The 17580-nt window shown below is 37.8% G+C and overlaps 2 protein-coding genes across 9 annotated transcripts in view; both read left to right on the top strand.

The window, feature by feature from the left end:
- Positions 1-4269, top strand: part of ryr1b (ryanodine receptor 1b (skeletal)) — a 70149-nt gene extending 65880 nt beyond the window's left edge. For 5 of the 7 annotated variants that reach the window (XM_038694163.1, XM_038694164.1, XM_038694166.1 and 2 more), the window contains 10 exons: positions 432-474; positions 554-687; positions 790-850; positions 943-1089; positions 1203-1337; positions 1443-1599; positions 1715-1779; positions 1896-1996; positions 2399-2450; positions 2572-2667. In XM_038694163.1, coding sequence (XP_038550091.1) covers positions 432-474; positions 554-687; positions 790-850; positions 943-1089; positions 1203-1337; positions 1443-1599; positions 1715-1779; positions 1896-1996; positions 2399-2450; positions 2572-2667 — 991 coding nt within the window. Of the gene's footprint in view, positions 1-431; positions 475-553; positions 688-789; positions 851-942; positions 1090-1202; positions 1338-1442; positions 1600-1714; positions 1780-1895; positions 1997-2398; positions 2451-2571 lie in introns of all 7 variants that reach the window. The other 2 variants (XM_038694161.1, XM_038694168.1) reach the window with 1 other exon arrangement.
- A 3752-nt stretch (positions 4270-8021) lies between these two features.
- LOC119883494 (galectin-4-like) lies at positions 8022-13896 on the top strand. Of its 2 annotated transcripts, XM_038694170.1 has the most exons (14): positions 8022-8105; positions 8600-8688; positions 9397-9601; positions 10183-10296; positions 11058-11081; positions 11160-11189; positions 11309-11368; positions 11471-11500; positions 11669-11704; positions 11837-11863; positions 11962-11991; positions 13047-13135; positions 13232-13397; positions 13542-13896. In XM_038694170.1, exons 1-14 carry the CDS (start codon positions 8064-8066, stop codon positions 13686-13688), a joined length of 1089 nt encoding a protein of 362 aa, XP_038550098.1. In that variant the 5' UTR covers positions 8022-8063; the 3' UTR covers positions 13689-13896. The 2 variants fall into 2 exon arrangements, with proteins under 2 accessions (XP_038550098.1, XP_038550097.1); XM_038694169.1 differs by lacking the exons at positions 11309-11368; positions 11471-11500.
- Positions 13897-17580: the final 3684 nt, after the last annotated feature.

Genomic DNA, 17580 nt, shown 5'->3' on the forward strand with positions numbered 1-17580 from the left:
CCTTAATTACTGACCCACCAGTTCTTTGTGAAAACACAATTACAAAAGCCAATTTAACAAAGGCAATGAACAAATGAACAAAAGCAGACCCTCCAGAACCTGAAAAACTGTTGACTAAAATGTTCTTCATTACACATTTAACTGTTATTATTCTCCTTGAATAATCATGTAAGACAATGATTAAGTAATGCTAGCTGGCAAGTCACAACCTCTTGTCATCAGTTCTGTTGTCTCAGAGAGTATTCATTGTATTAGGTTTTAGTGTTTTAGTAAAATAGTTTGATTTTACTATATATGTTTTAGGAAGTATTCATGTGAAAATACGCCTGAATATGGCTTAAACATTTTGCATGCTCAGATCAGGTTGCAGACTTCCAAAATACATCATTAAATATTGAGATTACAATGACAATGTTTCTTTTTCAACGCAGAACTTTCCCTAACAATTACTGGGACAAGTTTGTGAAAAGAAAGGTGAGTTTTTCCGACAGCTTTGAATGAAAATGTCAGGAATATTTCATGCAGTGAAATGACATTTGCGTCTGATATCCAGGTGCTGGATAAATATGGGGACATCTATGGCAGAGAGAGAATTGCGGAGTTGCTCGGTATGGACTTGGCTTCTCTAGATGTCAGTGCCATGACCCATGGAAAGAAGTCTGAACCAGACACATCAATGTTCAGCTGGTATGTACTGTACTGCACGCTCATTCATTAATAAAAATCTAAATCAATCAACAGATTTATAGTACATAATTTCACATACCAAACTTGTCCTTCTTTCTGTAGGATAACATCTATTGACATCAAGTACCAGATCTGGAAGTTTGGTGTTGTTTTCACTGACAATGTGAGTTAATGAAGCAGTTTATGGTATAATTTAGAAAATGAGGGAATCTGTTTTGAGTGTAGTTTTACTGACAGCCCTCTTTCATCTTTTAGACCTTCCTCTACCTGGTTTGGTACATGTTAATGTCTCTGCTTGGACACTACAACAACTTCTTCTTTGCCGCTCATCTTTTGGACATCGCCATGGGTGTCAAAACCCTGCGGACCATTCTGTCCTCTGTTACTCACAATGGCAAACAGGTCTGCACACTTCCACTATAATGATGCATCACAAGGCTTTCTGCACACCTGTTTTCCCATTAAGAACTGTAAACTGACCTTGTATTAATGAGACACCCATCTGTTCCTCACAGCTGATGATGACAGTGGGTTTGCTGGCTGTAGTTGTGTACCTTTACACCGTGGTGGCCTTCAACTTCTTCCGCAAGTTCTACAACATGAGTGAGGATGAGGATGAACCAGACATGAAGTGTGATGACATGATGACTGTAAGTGGAGGGCAAAGATATGGCTATAGGACAGATCAGATTTATTTTTTTGTGTTATAAAATGTAACTTTCTAAGATGACCTCTGTCCTCACTCTCGTCTGCAGTGTTACCTGTTCCACATGTATGTCGGTGTCCGTGCTGGTGGTGGCATAGGAGATGAAATTGAGGACCCAGCCGGAGATGAATATGAGCTCTACCGTGTAGTGTTTGACATTACCTTCTTCTTCTTTGTCATCGTCATCCTGCTGGCTATCATCCAGGGTATGGTTTAAAAGTGGTTATTTTCTGAAACAAAAGTGGTCTGGGTTGTTTGGGGGTAATTAGACAATCCTCTGCATCCTCTTCAGACTTCTGAGAAATATTGTCTGTCTGTCAGGTTTGATCATTGATGCCTTTGGAGAGCTGAGAGACCAGCAGGAGCAGGTCAGAGAGGACATGGAGGTAAGATAATGAGTTTCATAGGGATTTAACTGGTCACCTCACTTAATCCACCTTTAATTCTCCTTGAGTTACAAGATAAGAACATGTCTAATCTAAACTGTCCTTTCTCCCTCTAGACAAAGTGTTTCATCTGTGGAATAGGAAGTGACTACTTTGACACAACGCCACATGGCTTCGAGACACACACCTTAGAAGAACATAACTTAGCCAACTACATGTGAGTTACCTTTCAATACCTCTAAATACAGTATGTTTTCATTTGTTACGTTGGGACTAATTACCTTCATTTCAAAAGTTCCAGATAGCCTTGAAACCTTTGATTTTTTGAAGATTGTTTCAAAATAATAGGCATTAAATGTGTATTGAACGAGTGGATAAGCTTGTTCATTATTGTTATTATTCAAAGAATCATTAAATATACCTCACCTCTCTCATTCCATTATCAAAACTTGACATGAGGAAAACGGATTGACCGACATTTACAGTGTTATTGTTCAGTTTTTAAATTATTTGATCATTTTATACGCATGAATTTGGCCTCTGATTACTATAATTGTGAATAACTTTACCCAACAACAATATTTTTATTGTGTAACAATATTTCCCTTTACTCTTTCAGGTTCTTCCTGATGTATCTCATAAACAAAGATGAAACAGAACACACAGGACAGGTCAGTAAACATACATCAATGTCATATACACAAAGAAGGTGTTTATATCAGTATCACTACTGGTGTATTTTTTAAATACAATTCTGTCTGATGTTGTAACATGTTTCCTTCCGTGTCTCAGGAGTCATACGTGTGGAAGATGTACCAGGAGCGATGCTGGGACTTCTATCCTGCTGGAGACTGCTTTAGGAAGCAGTATGAGGATCAGCTTGGATAACGTCCTGTAACGTTAATGTGCATCTGAAATTGAGAAAGTGGAAAGATTAGAAATTTAGAGATCAAACACATCTATGTCTTAGTTTTGTCCTTGGTCTGCACATTTGTCTCCTCCGTTGAAGCTATGCACACTTTGACTGCACTATTGTACCACCTACAGCAGAATGCAGAAAGATTTGAGAAAAGCAGAAGAAAAATATCAGAGAGGCATAAAAAGACACTAGAAGCCAGGGGCCTTTTTATTCCGTTATGAATACACTACATGGCCTTTTTTGTGTAAAATATACATAGATTGCCTTGCATATCAATGCGTTTAAACACAATGGGCTCTTTTAGTCGCTACTGCTGTAAACGTTATAGTGCCTATAGCAATGTCAATGCTTTAGTTTCGGTTTGTTTTATTTATAATGTTTGTAAGCTTGGAATTTTTTTGTATGTGGCTGCTGCCATTTGATATTTCTGATTTCTGGTGTTTCAGTGAGAGAGCGTTTTGAAAGAAAATGATTCAGCAGCTCACTGTTGTGTCTGAGATTCTTGAGGAAGCAGTAAACATTTTTGCCCCCCCCCCCCCCCCCCCACTCCTTTTCTTCCTCTCTCAAGACTTAGAAACTCGTTTTCAAATAAGCTGTCATGAATAGACACTCATATTGGACTGACTTGCCGAGATAATAAACGGAGTATCATCTGCGAAATGTGACATACACCAGTGTCACCTGTATAGACAAACCCAGTTTGCACTCTGAAGTCTTACAATGCGTCCCTGGATGTATGTAGTCCCCTATCTCCACTGGTGTCTCTGTGCCATATAATATAGTGATGATGTACACAGAATATAGGAGGATGCCAAGGTTATTTATGTATTGTTTATATGCAGATCAGATCTTCTGAAGACGACCGTTTTAGCCCGTCTGTATTTCTGGACAACAGTCTGTTTTATGACACCTTATGCACAAATAAGTTTTTGTTAGTGCATTAAACTAAGTAATGAATGTATTTAATGTCTACATTTTGGCCAAAGTGTCATCTGTATAACTGATTCATGTCAAGGCTGCTAGAGGCCTTTTGATGAAAAGACATATTTTACATAAATCATAGATACATATATTTATTTTTCTTTAGGGCTTTGAAGAATTTAAATGATCATGCTACTTTGTTGGACATGAACATGTCTTGTGTCCTGTTGAAATCCACAATGGTGAAGAGAATTGGTCTCACACTTAAGTAAATGCCCAGTTTGCAGTCAGAAGAGTAAATTAGCTTATGTTTTTGCTGGTTAGGTTTTTATGATAGATATTTTTAGGAATCCAGCATATCAGTTATTTTTCTCAATCAAGAAAGTCATTGATCCCAAACAGTTCTGTCTCACTATACCTCTTCCAGATCAAGCTCACATTCTCTCCATCATGTATTTAATGTTATGACTCACTTTATCAGAGGCAGAGCAGTATTTTGTTTGCGGAAGACTCTGAAGTGTCGCTATGGTCCACACAGAGGCAGTTGAGGGTATGGAACTGAATGGAGATCACTACTTTCCACCTGACTGAGTGTCCTCTGACTGAACCCTGTGTTTCAATACAGAATAAACAGATTATTTTAAGGAGAACTGGAACATGTGTCCTCATTTACATGTAAGCCTCTTAAGCTACTTATTTACTCTGTGTGTGTGTGTATTCTTGTTCTACCTTTGTGAGGACCAGTTTTTTATCTTCAAAAATGGGTCATGGGGGGCAGCAGTTCCAGCAGGGGACCTTAAACCTGCCTTTCCTAAGCCACATTAACCAGGCCTCCTTCCAGCTCTCTACGGTGTGGTAGAGTGAACGCAATACTGCCCCCGCTGCTCCGAGTCTCCGGACAGTCTCCTGCTTCATTGTCTCACTCGCGAACAAGATCCTGAGGTACTTTAACTCCCTCACTTAGGGTAAAGACTACATGATGACATCAGAAAAATGCTGCCATTGATTGGTGCCTACTCAGTAATTTGCCCAGACTTGTTGAGATCAGAACAGAAAATTTATTCAGACCATAGACTGTATAAAAATCCAGACCTGATAAGGTCAATGTGAGAAATGTATAGGTGTCCAGCTTTCCATCTATTTTTAGCATAAATTACTACTGTTCTTCACAGTTCCTATTAAGTTTTGGTGTCTTCGTTTTATTAGCCCTAAATTGTTTAATGTTAACAATTTACTTAATGATCTGAGCTGGCTAACTATTTGATCTGAGTAGCAGCCCTCACATTTAACATTAGTTTACTTCTTTCTGTCTTATGTTAAGTTTTTGTCAGTTGTGCACGAAAAAAATAAAATAAAGCGTTTCAGAGTTGTATCTACAATATTACTTTTCAATGCCGCCAAATGGTGTATTTTGTTAAATGCAAACACCTATGCTTTATTGTACAACATTATGCTGCAATATATATATAATAAATACAGTAAACAGCAGGATATAATGCTGCTTTTAGTCACAGTTGGATTTCGGCAGCTAACGTTACTTCTACAGGGCTCGTCACAGATGAGATCATCAGGTGAAAGGTCATAATGTGGGTCATTTTATTTACTGAGAAATTGTTATTAATTCATTGTACTAATAGTTTGATTCGGCAGGTCTTCACAAAAGGACCTTTACAAATTTAAAAATAATTAATTAATTAAATTTGTCATTGACAAAAGGGCACTTTGGGCATCAAAGGGCAAAAGGGCAGGTGCTCTAGCACCCATTGAACCCCCCTCTGCACGTGCATGATCTGGATGATCACGGGGATATGTGAATATTTGATCTGTTAACGGGTTGTATATGTCAGATGACTCATTAGGCAGAGAATAGCTGTTGCTCTCAGACATAGTCCACTTAATCATCTGAGTCAGTGTACTGGTGAAGGGATAGATCAAATAAACTAATTGAATGTTTGAGGATTGAGGTTTTTGAGTTGATTTCATGGTACCTTGGTATTTTTGAAATGAATCAATACAGTTGTTTATTTGATTCATGGATTGGCTGCTTTATTTTGTAAAACGTTGTAAAATAAAGCAGCCAAGCAGTTCACTCAGAACGAGGGTATTTAGTATGTTATTTTAAAATACATTTTGATGTATATTTTACCCTTCCCTGATTACAAGTATAGATGTAAAAACGTGTGTGTGTGTGTGTGTGTGTGTTTAAGCATGCATCCCTAAGGTACTGTAAATGTTGCTGCAGGAATTAAACCACTGACTGTGTTGACATGAACCTGAACCCTGTGAAAGACACAGCATTCTGGGTTTTTTTTGGCCTTTGCCAGTATTCAGGATTTTTTCTTATTATTATTTGTTCCTTTATGGCTTCTTTCGGACTGACCTGTCCCTCAGTATCTGTGCAGAAGGACGTCTTTCTAGGTAGGTAGGAAGGTAGGTAGAATTATTTTGTCACAATACAACTCTTTATAGAGTGAAACTGAGTTAATATAAATTAATCTAAAAAATAAATATTACATTTTTATTATTAAATGTGATTTAATATTTAAATTCAATAATTCTAATATTAAAATTATATAAAATTTCTATGCATTTACATACAACAATAATATGTATGATCATTAATATCCTCTTTACATGAGAAAAAAGTATAATAATATCTTAAGCTGATTATTGGACCTTTATAGATCCCTGGCTCCTCCAGTTCAGCAAGATACTGAACCCCAAATTGCTATGCCATTGGTGTGTGGGATTCCTTTATTTTTCTGATGAGCAGTTTGGTAAATAGACTGTACTTGTACTTGTCACCCATTCATTTACACACACATTCATACACTGATTGCAGTGGCTACCATGGAAGTTGTCAACTGTTTATCAGAAACAGAAACTAATACATTATCTCACACAATTTCAGGTTCAGTATCTTGCCCAAGGACACTCTGACATGCCAAGGATCTTCTGATTAGTGGACACTCTACCTCTAACCCACAGCTGCCTTGCATGGCAACCTCTGCCATCAGTGTATGAATGTGTATGTGTGGGAATAGGTGAATGTTGACCTGTAGTGTAAAGCGCTTTGAGTGGTCATAAGACTAGAAAGGCGCTATTTACCATGTACTGATCGTGACAACCATCTTGAAATTACAAATTAAGATGCCTATTGTTAGACTTTTGTCTGTTTTTTGAAAGAAACGTTCCCTCTCAGGTATCTGGTTGTAGTTTCATGGTAGCTTTGGCAGAACTTTATTTCAAAATCAAAAGTGCATTGCTCTGCTTTAAACTTTGCAGGAAACACCCACTATCACTATAACAGCCTTTGTTCCCTGAAAGATTACATACCTATGTGCATGTATGAGTGAGTGTATATGAACACCTTGCATGTTTACTTACTGTAAAACATTTGCTGGAATAACCTACTGCCTCCATGGAGATCCTATATAAAATGTATGCACACAGACCTGAGGTGTTCCTTTTCTGTTTGCTCTAGGTAGGAAGGTTCAGTTGGTGGTTGTATGAATCATAAACACACCCACCCTTCTTTCAGTTTCAGGGCAGTAAAAAAGTTCAATCTGGCTACTTAATGTCTCTACTATCAAGAAGAACAATAAATATTCTGATAGTTGTAACTTTTGTGTGCTACTCACTATGTGAGATGTTTGAGGCTTCTAAAGCCATAATCATGCTGTAGATATAATCTAAGAAAAAAAAAACAGTAGTGCAAAGTAACCACTAAAGAAAGTAAAGTATATTTACTGATTTACTAGTAAAAGTACAAATTTGAGGTACTTGTTCTTTACTTGAGAACTTCCATTTCATGCTTATTTATACGTCTACTCCATAAATATTCAGAGGGAATGTTGTATTTTTTACTCCACTACACTTATTTGGCAGCAGTAGGTACTTTACACACAAAACATACGATGAGCTTATAAAGTATGAGCTGTTATATACTAAACTACCAAGCAATATATAACTTAATATATAAAATAGTTAAAATCAGCTCCACGTTGACTAGTTACAACAGAAAAATGTCTGCATTTACATGACAATACCTCTGTACTTTTACTGATTAAGTGATACTGTCAATGGCTTTTACTTGTATTTTTATATTGCATTATTACTACGTTTACTAGGTAAAGCATCTGAATACGTATTCTTCTTCTTTCATTAATAGCTGCTACAGTTTTCAATCATGCTGGTTTTTTTGTTCCACACCTTTCTTTTGTTGCAACCATAGACTGTATAAAGGTTGTAACCTGCCACTCCTCTGCTAGGTCGAAGGTTAATGTGCATCATGTGCCTGCAAATTAAACACGGTGATGCAGATCTGGGTTTGGTGCCGCGCTCTGCCCCTCCCTTATCATTTGTATAAAATAAGGCTTCCAGCAGAGATGACTTCCTGATTAAACCCTCCTGATTCTGTCTGCCTGTCCATCTCACTGCTGCCATGTTTGTTGCACCTCCAGGCTATCAGCCAATCTACAGCCCTGTAAGTATCTGCAGATTCGGCAAGGATTAAGATTTAATCACCAACCACACTAAAAAATATGCTAGTGTCACAAACTTCAGACAAGAGTCTAATTCAGGCTTGTTTCTTGGATTATCAAACTATATTGTTTTGTTCAGAGGACTTGTTACAGAATTACATTGCAGACCGGAGAACAACATGACCCAAAATCTATATCACAATATATTAGTTATATGTGCATGTACACCTGATAAATATATTAATATAACAATATTTGAAATACATCAGTTGCAAAATCAGACTTCTTTTATATCACTAATCAACTTTTTTTGAAAAAGCTTAATTTTATTTCGAACATGTTTTATATGTTTTATTTTTATTGTTTGATATTTTATTCCATATTTATGTATCTTTGTATTTTTACATTGTACTGGTACTGTTGTCATTTGGAGATGTGTCTTGCGTGCATGCGAGTGTTGTGCACTCTGGTTGAGTATTGTTTGTGCACTGTACAGAGAATTCCCTATCTGGGGCCCATTTATGGAGGCCTGAGGGAAGGGTCGTCCATATACATCCAAGGGTCTGTTCCTCAAAACATTACCAGGTGAGTACGGACAGCATAAATCTGTAACATTATACGCAATTTTACTAATTCATGTGCAGTTATTGGATAATGCAGTTTGCTATATCTGACTTATGTGCATTGCCCTTCTACAACACTTTTATACTACCAGTATTTATTTATGCCGCAGGAGACTGTACTGTATAAGGCATAGTCCTTTAGTCTTATTTAATGTACAGTAACTTTGTTTTTTTATTTATTTACTGTAAGAATCGTACTTTCTTGTCTGACACTTGTTTATGCTACTTTGTACACTTATCTATCGCTGCTTTTGTCTTGCTGTTGCAAACCGCAATTTCCCCACTGTGGGACAAATAGAGGTTTTTCTTAACTTATCTTATCAATTAATTCTTGATCGTGTAAACAGTTTAGCAAAAAAGAAACTAATTAAACGTTGGTTGCTGTGTTCAGGTTTCCACCTAGGTAACTGTGTTATGTGTTATATCCACTGGGACATTTAATTTGTTACCAAACCTAATGAAACTGAGTGAATGTGTAATCTTAATCTGGGTGGAGCAGGTGTTTTTCTGCATAGTCCATTATCAAAGTAGACTTGGAGCACATAACTCCACTTTTATTATGTACCCCTCCTCTTCTCAAGGAATGTCTGAGTTGCCACAGACAATTTTATATACAACTTAACTTATCAGCCACTCAGTGACATAATGTCTCTGCTGTTACTGTTGGCAGGTTCTTTGTCAACTTGCTCTGTGGAGAGTCTGAGTCCAGCGACATCGCCATCCACATCAACCCTCGATTTGACGGCCGGGACAAGGTGGTCTTCAACTCTTGTCAGAATGGATCCTGGGGTTCTGAGCAGAAGATTCGTGAAATGCCCTTCTCCAAAGGCCAGGCCTTTGAAATGGTCATCATGGCCAATTCACAAGGCTACCAGGTCAGACCAACCAGAAGTCCACACATATTTTCAGACTATTGTTTATGATTAACACTTGACTACATTTTAAACCGTAACCCTAGCATTTACAAATATTTCAACATTGTATAAATGGTTTATAACACACTATACTGTTGTTTTAAGCAGATATAAAGAAAGTTAGTAAAGTATATATAAGTAAAGTATTTGTTAATGTACAGTATTTTATTTGTCAACATAATTTATGTATAACTCTATAACAACATATTTTTTGTTACTGCAACTGTGCTATTACTGTGTTATGTGTATAGACCAAGCACCACTCCAACTACTACTACTACTATAACTCCACAATTGGTGCCCACAAGAAGAGTTAAAGTTTTTTGCAAATACATTAATAAACACTTACTGTATATTAATTGATACAAGTTTATTAAACAGGATAAACCCATTGAGATGGGTCCCATGGGGTTCTTATGGCTCCTATATCTCCTTATAACTGCAATATCTACCATGACACACTTTGCATTAACATACCACACTGACAATATATGCCATGACATGCTCTGCTTAACATTTGATTTAACATTATCCTGTTGCAGATCAAAGTCAATGGGAATACCTTACATACCTTTGAACACCGTGTACCTATGGAGAGAGTTTGTGGAATGCAGATCGGAGGAGATGTTTCCATCCAGACGATTAATGTCATAGGGGTGAGATGTCCAGCCCTTGAGGCTTTCAGTTCGATGCTTTGTGCTTTGCTGGGGCAAAGAAAGATGTTTAAATAATAAAGCATGTGCATCTGATTGCTAATACTTTCTGCTTCTGTGTCAGGGTGCTCGAGGTGGCATGAATAGGTTTCCTGGAGGAATGGGAGTAACAGTAAATGTGTTAATGAATTTGTTAAACACTTGTGCTTGCTTTGTTTTGCTGGATTTAAATGTTTTTAAGATGTTAATTACTTCAAGCTTTAGCAAAGCTGAAACCAAATGTGCAATGAAAAACATGTCTTATGGTTCATATTAGTGTTAAGAAATTATTGGTTGTTAATAGTAGCAGTGTTGCAGTACAAGTTGTTTACTTGTGTTGTTGCTTTACTTGAAGAAACTAAGAGAACACACACAAGAGTATTCTACCCTGATATAACCTGAACATTGTGATGCCAGATTTTTAAATTTGTCTTAGTATTGTTGACCAAGCAATGTCCCTTCATTACTTCATTACTCCCCTGTTACTACAAGATATTACTCAATTGTAATATTATCAACTGTAATGTAAAGTGAAACCAAAAATAATAGTGCCAGTATTTGAACTTGCAGTAACAACAGTGTGCCAGTTTTTCCTGGTAGGTAAACAACATCATCTGCTAAACAACTGGTGTGCTTAATACAATTCTTCCTGTGCACTTTATGTAGTATATGTTAATCCAATGTGTTATCTGTGTTGTTTAATCTTCTGTTTGTTTGTTTTTTAGGTTGGAATGGGAGGAGGAATGGGAGTAAGTATACATAATTTAAGTGTAAAAAATAAATTAATAACAGCAATGTACAGGATTTAACATGCTACCACTTTTCAGCAGGGAGGATATCCAGGAGGTGGCATGGGGGTATGTTGTTTTTTTTGTGGTAAATTGTCTTTGAATGAAGTTTCCTTTAAAATATTACTGAAGATATGGTGAAATACAGTGACATATTTTCACCCTTGCTCATTCTAACTCATATCCAGGGAGGATACCCAGGTGGCATGGGAGGAGGAATGGGAGGGGGCATGGGTGGAGGAATGGGAGTAAGTATAATAGGCATTTGTTTATGACAAGATGCTAGCCAAATGTCAAAATCTAATTAAATACCTCATAAAACAGTACTTAATTTGTTCACAACTTTTCAGCAGGGAGGATATCCAGGAGGTGGCATGGGGGTGAATAAACTATTTCTGCTTTCATCAGTGTTCATATTCATTAATCTATATGGTGTCTACTACATGCAAGTCAAACATACAGAAAAAACATCTAAGTAATTCTTGCTAATTCACAATAAATCACACAAAATTACATTCATTCTTTGTAAAATGTGTGCTTCTTCGCAGGGTCAATATCCAGGAGGTATGGGAGGTGGGATGGGGGTATGAAACAATTTTATAATAACAGATTAAATTTTCCTTGTGCACATTTGATTGTTTTATACATTTAATACAAAAGTTTTACTGTATTCAGTAGACTGTGGCGTCATATTTGTATTTAATATTTTCTTGCAGGGAGGATTCCCAGGATCAAACCTGCCGGTGAGAATACTGCATGATAAAGTTGACGTGTTGTATGTATAAATGATCTTTTCTTATTTCTGCTAATATTATTCACACATCTCTTAATCTAATTATAGGGCATGGGTGGACAGCCAGTCTACAACCCTGTAAGTAAAATTTGTTCCACACTCATTTGCAGGGGAAGATTGACAAGCACTTCCTGTATTCAAAACCATGGGGATAAGTCACTGGGTGACACAATGAGGCCTCACTTGTTTTGGGTGTTTTGATGTGAGGCAGCTGTACCTTATCTTACCTTGACATTTCAACTTTTAAAGATCCATACTGTTTCAAGTAGTCCACTTAACACCACAAGTTTTACTGTACTATTGAGTACTTACTACTTACTACTGAGTATTTAGAACCATCTGTGTTTACTGCCATCCAGTGGTCACAAACACAAACTGCAATGTATTAAATTTGTCAAACCAACATCAATTGAGACATGATAGCATAATAATATTTCTGGACCTCAATCTACAAACCTCAAACAGAGTGATGTCAGCAGAATAAGAGTTAACACACCTTCAATCATCACTTAAGGAGTTTCAAAAAACCTTGATTTTGGATCTAGACTGAATGTCAGTCGAATATCCAACTTAAAACTACACTGTGGTACAATAAACCCTCTACCGTTGAAGAGTGGAATAGCTGAGCTAGCACTAGCCTCTCAAATTCAAATGTGCTTTATTGGAAAGACCACATCAAACAAAAAAGTAGTCTAATGACAAAGATTATGTTACACTACAAATAATGTTAGCCTAATTTGCAAGCCTACCAAAAAGTGGCCAATGACCTTTCTCTGTCACATATAGACCTCGTCTTGCTCCTCCTAGTGGCCCCTGGACTCTGGTGTAATTAGAAACACAGTGTTTACTGCCCTTTTGTGGCGACAAAGTGGAACTACATTAAATCAATTGAGTTGTGGTCAGTGCAGACATGAGAGGATACTTCCAGTGAATACATTCAACATAAAGCGACCAAGCTGAAGCAATCAGAAACAAACTATGATATCAAAGTACAATTTATAACTTAAAGTTGTCACTCCAAATTTTACAGTATTATCTGTGTGTAATGAACAATTCAGCCTCACAGGGGCCACTATTGTTGAGTTTCGTTTTTTTGCTATTTGTCTCATTTTACTTTTGCTGTGTGTTTTAAGGCGGTGCCCTACTCCAACATGATCCCAGGTGGGATGTTCCCTAAGAGGACCATCATCATCAGAGGCATGGTGCCCTTTGGAGCAAACAAGTGAGTGTTTTTGAATGTACACACTTTAAATTACTGTAGTGTAGTTATGTGAGTGCTAAGAGACACATTTTACACTCCCGGGTCTGTCTGCTGCAGATTGAGCATCAACTTCAAAGTGAGCAGATCTCGGGACATCGCCTTCCACATGAACCCCAGGGTGAGGGAGGGGATTGTGGTGAGAAACAGCATGCTTGGAGGTAACTGGGGCCAGGAAGAAAGAGAGCTCAGCATGAACCCCTTCATGGAGGGACAGTACTTTGATGTAAGTAGTATTTGTCATGCAGATTTTATATTTTGTCCTTTCATTGAATGATTAAATAATTTTGCTGTGTTCTACATTATGATCTACATTATTTTGACTCACTGTGGGTCAGCTGTGTTTTGATTTGTCTACCTTGTTTCTCAGATGTCGATTCGCTGTGGGGACCAGAGGTTTAAGGTGTTTGTGAATGGGCAGCACTTGTTTGACTTCGTCCACCGCCTGCAGTCCTTCCATGAGATTGACATGCTGGACATAGAAGGCGATGTGCAGATCTCTTACATCCACTTCTGAGACCACACACACCTATAGGAACTATAAATTCTGTATATTATTCAACTATTTCATGTGTTTTTAGTTGTTAAGTGATCTTCCAGAGTATATGTCAGCCACAGTGTTGTCTATCTCAGATTCTTAAACTTCCTGATCATAAAACACACCTCATATCAGTTGTATTGTTGATTAAGTGAATTAATAAACAAATCACTAACACACTTGATATGGATGACATTAATATTGACTACATCAAAGCTCAGGTAGATTGTACATTTACTATAAAAAATACTGTGGGTACTGTAGAAAGAAATGTTTATATTGAAGTGTTTACAGTGATAATATAAAGGGAATTATACAGTCTTCGGCACATCAGGACACTCACAATCCACACACACATCCACTGTAATGCAAAGTACTGAGTCTCTGCAGGCACTGAGGGCCAAGTTGTAAAATTCTGAAATTCTGAGTTTCAGTTTTTGATGGAATCCACTTGGAAGATAGTCCCCCCCCCCCCTTTTTGTCCAAAGATATTCTGAAATGTTCCTAACCAACTGGTTAAATACAGAAGGTGTATCTGCATTCGAATTGCTTGTTACTACACTCACCCTCTGTAGACAGGAAAAAGGAAAAAGTTTGTACAGTGCTTCCTTCCTTGGCGGAGAATTGTTTCAATACCAGTTAAACTTCTTAAACCAAGCCTGCTGCATCTACTTCTCCACTGTCCATCCATATGTTCAATAGGTTCTAAACACTTGTGCCAAAATACAGCTAAATATTCTGGTTTTCTCTGGTGAATGCTAATGAAGCTGCATGGTGCTGGGCAGTTTTGTCAGAAACATGTCCAACAGTAGCCTGGTGGAGGTAATTTTATAGGTCCCTGGCTGTGCTCCCTCAGTTCCTCCACAAAAAAGCAGACTCTAGTCCTGCTGCTGGGTTGATACCCTTCTACCACCCTGTCCAGCTCTCCTCATGTAACGTCTTCTGGCGTCTCCTCCACAGCTGTAGAACCATATTGGCAAAAACAATGATTGTCCCAAAAATGAGTAAAGCTACTCTTTATGAATGGTTGTAATGTTTTAAAGTACTTATATACAAACTGGTACCAAAGAGAGTTTGCCACCTTAGGTGGTACCAAATTCTGGCTTGGCCCATAGACTACTTGGGGGCTGGAAGTATCCAGCTATTGCAGGACTATGCAGCCTGAACTGATCTGCTGATCTGTCGTTGTTTCACCCAAACCTTAGTCACAACACTTATGCAACTAACTTTGTTGGATGGCTATCCACACATTATTATTTGATCAACTTAGAACCATATGAGAACATTCTCATTAAGTTCATAACGAAACGTTCTTATATGGCCAACAGAGGACCACATGGGAACGTTCTGCTTATGTCCCAAATGTCCTCTCTGTAGTGTTGCTTTGTGACCATGAAATAACAAAAACGGAACTGCCCCCTAAAGTAATTTAAGGAATGCTGAACTGCTGCACTTTCATAACCAAAAGAGAATGTTATAAGAACATCTCTAATGTTCTGTAAAGGTTCGGAATGAGAACTTTTAGGTAATGTTACACAATGTCGTGAGATAGTCCCCTCCAATGGAAGTAAATGAAGCCTTGAAAGTTGATGCAAAAACAAATTTCCAGGTGTCCCAACACCTGGCCTCCTTGGGAAAGGAAACAAATTTATTGATCAGACTGCCCAGTGCTACTGACATAGCCTTCACCACATTACTCATGGTTGCTTTTCTCAGTCCCATATGTCACCAATAACTTGGTAGAATGTCCCACATGTGATTAAGCACGGTTCCTCCATGGATAAAGCATGACTCCTTTGGGTTCGGTGTTGGAGTATTGGCCTGACAAGATCTGCAATGTACTTAAAGTCATCTCTCCCAAAGCGAAAATGTGCATACAGTTCTTCTGATGTGTGTTGCTCTAGTGGTTTGGCATGCTCAGCGTGCACCTTTGACGGTACCTCCTCCTACGGTAACAATGAACAATACCCGCCATGTGGATGCCTCTGTAGGCTAAGAGAAATGGGTGCAAAGACATGACGTGTTTAAATGGTGTCACCCATTAACCAGCAATGAGCTAATTGGTGTAAGCCTAATTGAGCACAAGCCAAAGCAATCATGCTCAAAGCTTTTAAGATCAGTGCTGGCGACACCACAGGGTTGGAACCATGGAATCAAAAGGGCCTAATTTCACTGTGGCAGAAACCTGTGCAATGCTGGAGGGTGTTCGGGCCAATTTTGCCTCGATAGTAGGAGGCTTCAGCTCTGCAAAGGGTGGAGAACTGACCAAAAAAGGAAAACACAACATTTGGGAGGACATAACCAATCATGTCAATGCCATGGGGTCTGGCCAAAAGAGGACCATAAAACAAGTTATGTTGCAATGGAAGAACCTTAGAGCTAAGGCAACGAAAGACCTTACTGAAGCCAAGAACCCCCAAACAGGTAACAAGCCATATAAGACGGGTGATTTCACTGATATGATCCTTGATATCATAGGAGGAGAAAAGGGCTCTGCATGGCATTGAAGGCATCAAAGCAGATGGAGAGGCCACAATTACAGAGATTAGGACTTGTTCTCCTGTAGAGGAAATGTTTGTCCTGGACTTCAGTGAATGAGGAGGAAGATAAATCCCCAGTGTATGTAATGAAGACAGTCCAAGACGTTCCTACAAGAAAACGCAAATGTTCCTCAGCTACAAACCAGGATGGTGACAGCTATGAGTTGCTTCTGAAACGGGAAACTGAAAGAGCAGAAATACAAATTGAACTGGGTAAAGAACAAATCTTGCTTACCCAACCGCAGCAGAAAAAAGTGCAGATGGAGAAACATCTCCTACAAGCAGAGATGGAAAGAGCTGGTATCTGTCCTGTAAATGATTTTTGACTATTGATAGTATTGTTTTTGTTTTGTTATTTAATATTATATATTAAATTATAACAAAATAAGGAAAGTAAAATGTTTGTTTATTACAGTGTTTCTGTTTCTTAAAATTAAAATAAACAATGGCTATTTGTGGCCACCAGTATTTTGCCTACCTGTTGTTCTTTGCTAAGCCAGTAGGCTACACTGTTGGTTCCATTTAAGGCTCTGGTAAACAGGATTTGGTAATCCTGAAATTTGGTATTTGGATCACAGTGATCCAATCCAATGTTCCTTTAAAAAACTGGCATAAAAATAAAATGGATCAGGTGATCCTGGATAGCAAAACATGGGATTTCCAAATCTGGATCAATTTGATCAAATCTGGATCAATTTGTTTTTTTTTTCTTTGAGTACAATAAAGAGTGAGCTACATTCATGTGAACAAAAAGACCAGGGGTTCCCAAACAAAACATAATGAATTACATAAAGTACATAAATAAACTAGACAGCCTTATTAGTGCATGTGTACCTGAATGGTGAAAAATATGGTAATTTAAAATATTCATTTAAAGGTAATGAAATTACCCACAGCAAGTTAATATATTATTGTGTTAAATACCTCATATTTTACATACAACCTATGCTACCGCTTACAGACAGAAATTAATAATTATACTATAATTGGGGGCAATGGCTGACTTCCTGTTGGGTTTAGGGTATACTATAGTTACTAAAGGCTTTTTTTTTCTAGACATGATGTGCCTCCCAAATTGATAGCCTACGTCTTGGTGAAACAAAGGCTTTTTGTTTAGAAAATGGATAGGGTTCGCTATCAAGCATTTTTCCGCACACACATCACACATCCATATTCGCCAAGTTTTGTTAACACTTCCGGCGAATACTTTCAAACACACACACACACACACACACACACACACACACACACACAAATACTGGTGTTTAACATACCAAGAGATAGTAGAACAATTCCACATTTAATTTGAAACTACAACAGGATTGGTAACA

The sequence above is a fragment of the Micropterus salmoides genome, unplaced genomic scaffold (genome assembly GCF_014851395.1).
Source record: "Micropterus salmoides isolate LMB-PRFRI ecotype aquatic unplaced genomic scaffold, ASM1485139v1 Ms_hic_scaffold_3, whole genome shotgun sequence".
Taxonomy (NCBI): domain Eukaryota; kingdom Metazoa; phylum Chordata; class Actinopteri; order Centrarchiformes; family Centrarchidae; genus Micropterus; species Micropterus salmoides.

Coding starts and splice junctions, on each gene's coding strand:
- LOC119883494 (XM_038694170.1), top strand. CDS start 8,064: ATGTTTGTTGCACCTCCAGGCTATCAGCCAATCTACAGCCCT. Junction 11,082..11,159: donor GAATGGGAGGAGGAATGGGA/GTAAGTATACAT, acceptor ACCACTTTTCAG/CAGGGAGGATATCCAGGAGG. Junction 11,705..11,836: donor GTATGGGAGGTGGGATGGGG/GTATGAAACAAT, acceptor ATTTTCTTGCAG/GGAGGATTCCCAGGATCAAA.